The 10,441-nt window shown below is 38.2% G+C and overlaps 1 protein-coding gene and 1 long non-coding RNA gene across 2 annotated transcripts; both read left to right on the forward strand.

Annotated features, from left to right (window-relative positions):
- Positions 1-914: 914 nt before the first annotated feature.
- LOC105280622 lies at positions 915-3,554 on the forward strand. The gene has a single exon (XM_011341282.2). The coding sequence runs from the start codon at positions 915-917 to the stop codon at positions 3,552-3,554; it is 2,640 nt and encodes an 879-aa protein (XP_011339584.2).
- A 3,984-nt stretch (positions 3,555-7,538) lies between these two features.
- Positions 7,539-8,572, forward strand: LOC113563650. The gene is made up of 3 exons (XR_003407568.1): positions 7,539-8,267; positions 8,357-8,428; positions 8,496-8,572. It is a non-coding gene; the product is annotated as an uncharacterized LOC113563650 (long non-coding RNA).
- Positions 8,573-10,441: the final 1,869 nt, after the last annotated feature.

A 10,441-nucleotide genomic window follows, 5' to 3' on the forward strand; every position in this document is an offset into this window, starting at 1 on the left:
AAAATAAGTAACAGAAATATATACAATAGAAAGAAAATAGAAGCAAGGATAGAGGAAAAAAAAAGTGAATGAAGGAAAGAATTGAACAAAGAACAAAGAATGAGGAAGAAGAATGAAAAAGAACTACAAGAAATTAACACTATTGCAATTAGATTGAGTGAAAGAAAGATAGAAGCAAAGATAGAGGAAAAAATGAGAATGAAGGAAAGACTAGGATAAATAATGAAGCACGAGGAAGAAGAATGAAAAAGAAATAAAAGAATATAAGCAGAAATTGGAAATGTAAAATAGAAAAAGGAAAAAAGAAAGATTGGAAATTAAATGAAAATGATATATTACTGTTAAAGAGGGCGTTTGAGTAAAGTAGTAGTGTAGCCAAGATGGCGAGAGTTGTACGTTCAGTCATTGTAGTGTAACGCATATAAACGTATTTAAACGAAATCAGCAAGGAGATTATTATAACCTATTCATATAAAACATTGGCGCTCAACGGGCTCGACTCGCATTCATCGAGAAAGCAGCATACGTCCTGGTTTTGTCCGGAATTGCAAGATACGTGCTTCGACCACGAGACCGCCACCGGCGCAGCGCCCGGCTAGTCACGACACGTATACATCGTTTAGCATATTTCCACTTAGCAACGGTTCAAGATTTTCCGGTGGAATTATCTCGTCCCCTTGTGCGGTGATGTGCAAGTTGCCCCTGTGTTCACATAACCTCGTGACAAGGCATACAGGTTAACCGGCACGCGTCTCCAGGCAGCGCATGCACGGGAAAGCAGACGCGCGTACCGATGATCATCGCTCGATAGTAGGTTGTCGATACAGCAGAATTTGTCCTTTATCGGTAAGTCTTTTCAACGTGAGGCTGGCACAACAATAAGACAGGAACGCATTTGAGGTTACGTTGCCACAATGTCAGATTTAAGGAAATTAAAACAAACCAGAGCCCGCGTAAAAGGACAGATAACACGAATTGCAACCAGCATAGATGAAACAATTATAGTAGCACAAGCAACAGTTAAATTAAAGAAACTCGAAGATTTTTGGAATTTATTTGAAGAGGTTCAATTACAAATAGAAGACAATGAACCGGAAGATCCAGATCAACTTCAAGTGTTTCAAAGAGAATGCGAACTTGAAAGGCAATTATTTGAGGTTCGATATTTTGAAGCAGCGGCTAAAGCACAAGAAGTAATCGACAGAGGTACAACACAAGTACGAGAAGCACGCCACATGGAAATCAGAAACAACACGATACAGGGAAATGAAGCGGTTCAACATCGACGCAATAAACCCAAGTTACCTGAGATCAAGCTCTCAAGTTTCAATGGAGAATATACAAAATGGTTGTTTTTTAAGAACAGCTTTGAAACTACCATACATCAAGACAACGATTTGTCGGCCATGCAGAAACACCAATATCTCGTTGGAGTATTGGAAGGAGAGGCAAGAAAGGTCGTCGAGAGATTCACGATCAGTAATGAAAATTATGAGAACGCGTGGCAGTTACTTAAAGATACGTATGATAATCAAACGATGATAATTGAAACTCATTTGAATGAACTTTTGGATGTTCCAGTGATTTCAAAGGATAATAAGGCGGATTCATTAAGACAAATGATATGGCATATTCAGACACATATCGCATCATTAAAGGCGCTGTCACAACCAGTAGAATATTGGGATACCATTGTTATTCACGTCGCTAAGAAGAAGCTCGATTTTATAGAGCAACGAGATTGGCAGAATCATGTCAAGGATCGAACACCAGAAAACATGCCGACATTAACGGATTTTATAAAATTTTTGACAGAACGCAGTCATACGTTGAGAATGTTCGGACAAAATAAACCAAAGACAGTAAATACAAAACAGATATTACAGAAGAAAAAGAAAGAAGAAAGGGTCGTTTTAGCATCAACAGCCACGACAAGTAAGTGCAGGTTATGTAACGGAGATCATCTTATCTTCAAATGCGAAGAATTGCATAAATGTTCACCTAATGCAAGAAGAAAATTATTGATCGAGAAAGGACATTGCCTTAATTGTTTGAATCAAGGACACATCGCAAAAGATTGCAAGGCATCTTCGTGCAAGAAATGTGGAAGCAAGCATAACACAATGATTCACAGAGATGATACACTAAAAGAAAAAGAACATTCAGAATCAACGACGGTCGTCAATCATAGTGTGATTGCAACTAACGTACAGGATGTGACACGTATTTATGTTGCAGGAAAACATATGTTGCAAGTTATTCTTTCAACCGCTCAAGTGTTTGTACAAGACTCGGATGGAAATTTAGTGACATGCCGAGCTTTATTGGATCCAGGTTCACAATCCAATTTGATTACAGCCGATTTAGTGCAAAGGTTAAAATTGCAGCAGATAAAAAGAAACACAATTATTAGTGGCGTCGACAAGGTAACTAGTGAAGCAAATCATATTGTTCAGCTTTCTATTAAGGCGATACACAGCAATTACAAGGCGAGTATTGAATGTTTTGTTTTGCCGTCAATAACAGAGTTATTGCCTCAGTTGAAAATAAATGTAGAAAAGCTTGTTATGCTTAAGGATGTGCAGTTGGCAGATCCAACCTTTAATGAGCCTGGAAAAATTTACCTGCTTATTGGAGCGGCTTTGTATTGGAAAATTGTTATCGGTTCTCCTAGAAATTATATTGATGGACAGCCAGCATTGCAAAATATACGGCTTGGTTGGATTATAGGAGGAGAAGTAACAGTGAAATCGTCATGTGCAACGTCGACTTGCCTCACCGTGACCAACGCTCAATTGCAGCAACAGCTTCAGAGATTTTGGGAACAAGAAACGTTATCAGAAGGTCGTCTTTACACCGAGGAAGAGAAGCGTTGTGAGAAGCAATTTTTAGAAACAACAACGAGAGATGCTGATGGTAGGTTCATTGTGAGACTACCCGTTCGTCCAGGAATTATTCTTGGAGAATCTAGAAGTCAAGCACAGCGGAGATTCGAGCAATTAGAACGCAGATTAGTGAAACAGCCACAGATCAAGCAAGTATATTGCGAATTTATGCGCGAGTATGAAGAACTTCACCATATGATATTAGTTGAAGATTTGGAATCTTTGAAGAATAAGGAAAGTTATTTTATCCCTCATCAAGCAGTGGTTCGCCCGGACAGCGTAACAACCAAACTTCGGGTGGTGTTTGACGCATCAGCCAAGACCACTTTTGGTACGTCGCTCAATGACAAGTTAATGCCAAGACCTAATTTGCAAAAAGATCTTTTGCATATTACACTTCGATTTAGAGTTCATGAGTATGTTGTGACTGTGGACATTAAAAAAATGTTCAGACAGATTTTTATTCATCAAAAAGACCGAGTATTACAGCTTATCTTATGGAGAGAGGATGCAAGAAAACCATTGCGCGTATACCAGTTAAATACTGTTACATATGGTACTGCAAGTGCTCCGTACCACGCTATGAGATGCTTAAGGGAACTCGCCACCATTTACAAAAGGGAGTATCCGGCAGCAGCAAGGATACTCGAAGAAGATATGTACAGATAATATATCAACAGAAGCAAGAACAATACAAGAACTTGTTCAAATTTGTCAGCAACTTGAAGCCATTTTATTAAAGGGGCAATTTTGTTTGCATAAGTAGCGTTCCAATAATCCTGACGTCTTGCCGCAGTCAAGTAAGCAGCAAAGAATGGACAAGTTTTACACTTTAAACAAAGAAGAACCCCTGAAGACTTTAGGAATATTATGGGATTCAGCACAAGATCAGCTTCAGTATCAAGTAAAGATATCCAAGGACCAAGCAACGACTAAACGAGAGGTATTGTCCAGAATATCACAGATATTTGATCCTTTGGGCCTTGTAGGACCAGTACTTATCAAAGGAAAGCTTTTTATGCAAAAACTTTGGTCGGAGGCGATAGATTGGGATCAGCCATTATCTCAAGAACATATGATTGTATGGGATAGCTATTATTTATTTGTCTCAATTTAACGATTTTAGGGTTCCTAGAAACGTGAATCCTCAAAATATCAAAGATCGATTGATCATATTTGGATTTAGTGACGCTTCGGAGAAGGCTTACGGTGCTTGCATACGAGGTGTGTCCGAAAAGTAATGAGACTAAAAATATACCAGACCTAAGGGTGTTTGTACGGAGATTGTGAGGCAGGGTCACAGCTATCGCGGTCCCATGTAGACGACGAAACCCACCCTAACCTCGTACTAACACTCGTTGAGTCCGTGCACTAGTTTTTGTGGACTCCGGTCATTGACCCTCGTCGTGAGAAAAATGGAGGCTAACATAGAAAAACGTTATGCAATCAAATTTTGTGTTAAACTCGGTAAATCAGCGACGGAAACCATAGAAATGTTGAAGAAAGCATACGGCAGTGATTCCATGTCAAAAGCACAAATTTTCCGTTGGCACAAAACGTTCAAAGACGGTCGGGAAAGTGTCGAAGATGAACCCCGTTCAGGACGTCCTTCCATTACAACAACTGAAGAAAATGTGAATGCTGTTTTGTCCGTACTGAACCGTGATCGTCGGATGAATGTGAGAATGATCGCAGAAGAGGTGGGAATCAGTAAAACAATCGTTCATGAAATTATAACCGAAAAATTGCACATGCGAAAAATTTGTGCCAAACTCGTTCCCAAAAATGTGGGCGCTGATCAAATGAAACACCGTTTGCTCACAAGTCAGGAAATGTTGGACCGTTTGACGAATGAACCCGATTTCCTCGGAAAAGTGATCACAGGAGATGAAACATGGGCGTTTGAGTATGACCCCGAAACAAAAAGGCAAAGTGCTGAATGGCACACAAGTCAATCACCTCGTCCCAAAAAAGCTCGAATGAGCCAATCAAAACGATGCTTATTGTTTTCTTTGATTGTCGTGGAATCATCCACAAGGAATTCGTGCCACAGGGCCAAACTGTTAATCAAGCGTTTTATCGGGACGTTTTGGAACGGTTGAGAAAAAGGGTTGTGCGTGTGCGTCGTGAAATCGCACAATCATGGATCCTCCATCACGACAACGCTCCAAGTCACACGTCTTTGCTTGTGAGAGAGTTTCTCAATGGAAAATCAATTACCGTTCTCCCCCACCCACCTTACAGCCCGGACTTGGCCCCGTGCGACTTTTTTCTCTTCCCGAAGTTGAAATCTCACTTGAAGGGAAAACATTTCAGGACCATTGAGAATATTCAGAAAGCCGTGACTGATGCCCTAAACAGCCTGACGGAAAATGACTTCATTCATTGCTACAACGAATGGAAGAATCGTTGCGAGCGGTGTGTGCGCTCCCAAGGGTCATACTTTGAGGGAGATAATATTAATTTGTAATTTTGTTCAATACACGATTTTTTTAAAAAATCAGTCTCATTACTTTCCGGACATACCTCGTATATGTCGTGAGCACGGACAATCAAGATAACATTCATTCTTATCTTCTCTGCTCTAAGTCAAGAGTAGCACCTTTGAAGACGTTAACCCTACCCAGATTGGAGTTAGAAGCAGCTCTTTTGTTATCCAAGTTGTATAACATTGTCAAGATAGCATTCAACGACAAGATTGAGCAGGTTCGACTGTGGAGCGATAGTACCATCGTTCTCGGTTGGATAAAGACAGAGCCACAATCATTAAAAACATTTGTGGCGAATCGAGTACCCTGGATACAAGAAATGACAAAGGAAATAATCTAATATATATATTTATACATATATTCATATATGTTAGTTGTAAGGTAGACAAAATGATTAATTACAAGAGTAACAGATATATTAAATAGGACGTTCACATTAATATAATATTGAATATATTACCTAATACACCAGACATAATAGAAACTATAAAAAATAGATATTGAATAAAAATGTAATAATACATTAAACTCTCTTGTTACAAATTGTTTAGTCCATTGACTTGATTTATTCAATTAATTGTTCAAGTTGAATCTATCTACTTCTTTTTCATAATAAACCGTTCCAGAAAGTTGGTCATCATATCCTGGAGCTGGATAAACGCATAACTGTCATTAAAGGCATCATTGTCAAATATTCTTACAGTGAAATTTATATATTATATTTCGACACGCAATACATAGAGAAATATAGTTCAAAGATAAAAATTGAAGAATATTATTAACGTAAATAGTGGACTTCCACACCACCTTTGAGGTTCCACTAATGGCGCGTTAAGTTTTTTTAAGTGGACATTCTCCTGGAGCCCTATTATACCACATTATATTATGTTGGTTTTCAGTGTGTGATGTCAGCATTTCACTGATAAGAAATCGTTTGCACACATTTTGGTTTTCAGTGTGTGATGTTCAGCATTTCACTGACAAGAAATCGTTTGCACACATTTTGGTTTTCAGTGTGTGATGTTCAGCATTTCACTGACAAGATATCGTTTGCACACTTATTATTAATTCATGATGTTGTGTTCGTGATGTTTAAACTCTTACACATTTTAAAAAGTAATAGAACAAAACTTTCATCACTAATACTATCTGTAAAACCTCATTTATACATTTTCTGAAATATTATTATTGCATATTGTGACAGGTGGAAGGACCAACAATGTCATCTGCAGAATATAATTTTAGACTACTTTTTGGTTTTTTGGAAGGATTATTATACATTTTACCTGACATGAGAGATAAATGCTTTTCATTAATCTGCATGTCTAAAACAGTTTCTTTTCTTGCTTTCAATGCTGATTTTAAAACGCAAATAGCGTTTACAGAATCAGATGAAAGTTTATTTCGTTTTTTTGTTTTTATATCAGTTAATATTGAAAAAACTCTTTCTTCATCTGCATTGGAATTTGGAAGTGATCTTATAGCATTCAAGTAGTATAACTAAGCGGGTTCTGATCCACTTTTGGGGAGGGGGTAAGATAGGGCCTAACCCAGGTCAGTTATGACTCATGCGCGGTCCTAACCCATATCGGTTCTGAGTCAGCGGCGGTCCAAACCGGGGGCGGGTGAGGGAGGGGTATGACGTCACGAAGGGTATGTTTTATGACCCTGCGTCACTTTTCTATCTCTAATGTAGGGAAAATTTTCTAAGAATATGACGAACCGTCATATCTCTATTTGAGTGCCGACACTCGGCTGTTGGAATGTTTAACATGTTATAAGATGTAAAACATTTCAGCGGATAAGCGAAGTTGAGGGCATTTTTCAAACCTTATCATAATCTGCATGGTTCAGGTGATTGAGTGAGTGGTTATATGGGCAACCCGCTCCAAGTTCAATCCTGACATAGGTAAGTCATTTTTACATTACATCATATCGTCTAAACGTTTATCGCGAGTAGTACAGGACCTAGTATGGTATCATAATGCATTCGATAGCACGAAAAATATTTTTTTATCATAATGTACTCGATAGCATGAAAAAGTATTTTTATCTAAATCCTAAACTTTCTATCGGAAAATACAAAGGCGATATAGACTCGCTCGCTGTTGGAAGTTTATTACCTGCGATCCCAAATATTAACAACAAATCCCCTCCTCACCAAGTTCCATCTCCGACAAATTTTGAAACCAATCACTTGTCGCGCAAAGTCTCCACCCTCGCCTCTAACAAATCGCTAGCCCTACTCTTATTTTTTCTACGGGCTACATGCAAAAGATTTTATTCTTGCCCAAACAGTTGATCTTTGGTCGCGAGTAGTGCAAGTGTATTATAAGTGCAAGAAATAAGAACATGTGGGCCGCTTACCGAAGAGAAATGGAGCTGCAACAGCAGGCCTGTGGAAACATCGCGGATATCATAAAGGTCCGATACCCGCATACTGGGGTAAGTTACATATTCAAGAAACATTGTTTAACGTCTACATACTTTGTCTTTCATTTCCTATTTTATGTGTTTCAGTATATATGAGTGGGTGACCAGCCCTTAGAAGAAGTGCAATTATACCGCGAGGTCGGTATTAAATTCGATCCCTCACCGGTAAGTATATACATTCATCCGTACATACTTGCATACATACATACATTTATACTATTGTTGTTGTATCCTTTTTTCCAGATTATAGATCCAACCAATATTAATATCAAAGGATTTATAAACATTGAGAACGCGAAGTGGACACGGTGGGAGAGGAAGGGGAAGAGGGTTGATGTAGAAGACATTGACAATCTGTGGACGAGACAGGATGTCGACGATGACGACATATTCAACCTACGTAATTTATATGGAGAGGATGAATGGGCAGAAGAAAATTGGAACGATTGGGATGATATCGGTGAGTATTTTATTTATTCATTCTTTCTTTTTCTTTTACATATTTTTATAGTATGTTCTATGATTAATAAAATAATACACTTTTTTCAGAAGTTAATGATAGCAGTCAAATGACGATTGAGGAAGAGTTTCGAAAAAGACAAAGAAACGAGGAAGATATAGGTGAGTTTTTTATTTATTTTTACATAGTATTATATTGTGATATAACTACTAAACAATCGTTTTTCAGAAATGTTGTATGCACTAAAGAGGGCAAGGATAGAAGACGATGAGGAAGACGACGATGAGAAGGACGAGGACGAGGATGATGAGGAAGAGGAGGACGATGAGGAAGAGGAGAACGAGGACGACGAGAAGGACGAGGACGATGAGGAAGACGAGGAAGAGAAAGACGAGGACGATGAGAAGGACGAGGACGATGAGGAAGACAACGAGAAGGACGAGGAAGAGGACGATGACGACGATATAGATGAGTTTTAGAACTATCATACAACTGCGTTCAGAACAGAATAAATTCAGTTGCGATAGTTTCAGTAAATAATAAACGACTTTTGTTTCAGAAAATATATTTGATGATAGCATTGCAAGGCGCGTGCGATTCGCGGAGGAGAATGATATTGGTAAGTTTTGTTATTTTTCAATTTTTATTTTAACTAATAAGCGACTTTTGTAATTACAGAAATTATATACGAGAAGAGAGAGCGGAGCTAGAGGAGGAATTCGCTCGATTAATATAAGAACATTTTTTATGTATATATATATATATATAAAATTATATAAAATTATGTAAAATAAAAATTATATAAAATAAAAAAATTATATAAAAATAATACCATCCACATCAATTTATTCGCTACCTCCATCACCTCGTCCATTCTTTCGCATGCTAAAGACCTAATCTTGCGCTGTACTTTTGCTCATATCTTCGTTAAAATTGCAATATCGTTAAAAATCTTTTTGCTCCTAATTCTACACACTCTAAAGATTTGATTTCCATAAAAAAACGTTATAGAAAATAAATAAATAGAATTTTTTCTCTTTTACTGATAAAAAGATTTTTTTAAAAAATGACATCTATTTCGTCAGTAATACGGGATACTTCAAGATCCCCATAAAAATCACTCATGTCGGTAATATAGATGACTACAGCTTCCCTTTAAGAGTTAATACTTTGAATGTCTCATAGATGCACTCGTGTGAGGAAAATGGGAAATAGGTGTAGAAAAATAATATTACAATTTATGCTTAGAACAGTATTTTTATTAATAATAATAATAATATTTTTACAAGTTATATCTGTAGCTTGCTAAAAAATAGAGCCAACAGTTCACAATCTATAATGTGATTCTCATCGAAACAATCGCTGGCGCGTATGGCGTTCGATACATTTTTAGGGTTGGTGGACACCATGTTTGAAAATTGTGTGAACTTTATGTCGACTTTATCGACCATATGGTTCAAGCGGTCGAACATCAAATTGATACATCGGTCCAGGTTGAACATGGTGAAGAACGTCGATTCGGTCATCGCCAAACGTACGTTGGATGATTCCAGATATATGAGTTTTGTATCAGATACTGGACTCTCACTGATTCGCACCGTCAACGGTCCAACGCTGATAGGGCGGTCGCGAACATCCTTGCGGAGACGGTTCTGAATATCCCATCGCTGTTCGTAGAGTCCTTTCCACGTTTCGAGAGACAGGATCAACTCGTTCCCTCGATTATCTCCTATCGCAATCTCGACATAGCTCGACGGACCAACGTTGATGCCAATTTCCAAGTACTTATACCACATAGCCGTCAGTGCATATCGCCTGCTCAGTATGCGAATCGCGCGACGTGCGGGTAAAACGCTATGGAAAAAAATCATGAGTAAAAATACTTTCTTCATAAATTAAAAAATCAAAATATAAGACAATGGAGATTTCTGTAACTTACGTGGTACATTTTTTCGATGGAGTTTCAGCATCATGAGGCGGAACGTATGGAACGTAATAGTTCATGCTGCTGCTGCTCTCCTGACCGGTATACATTGCTGCTGGTTAGAATCGAGGTTTTTCACACGCTGTGGCAGATGTAAAACTGAATGTGCGCGAACACGTCTGAACGCGTATATATACAATTCTTTACCATAGGGAGGGGATTCTTTACCGCAACAGGGGAGTGGATTATC

Source organism: Ooceraea biroi, chromosome 2 (genome assembly GCF_003672135.1).
Source record: "Ooceraea biroi isolate clonal line C1 chromosome 2, Obir_v5.4, whole genome shotgun sequence".
Lineage (NCBI taxonomy): Eukaryota > Metazoa > Arthropoda > Insecta > Hymenoptera > Formicidae > Ooceraea > Ooceraea biroi.

Coding starts and splice junctions, on each gene's coding strand:
- LOC105280622 (XM_011341282.2), top strand. CDS start 915: ATGTCAGATTTAAGGAAATTAAAACAAACCAGAGCCCGCGTAAAAGGA.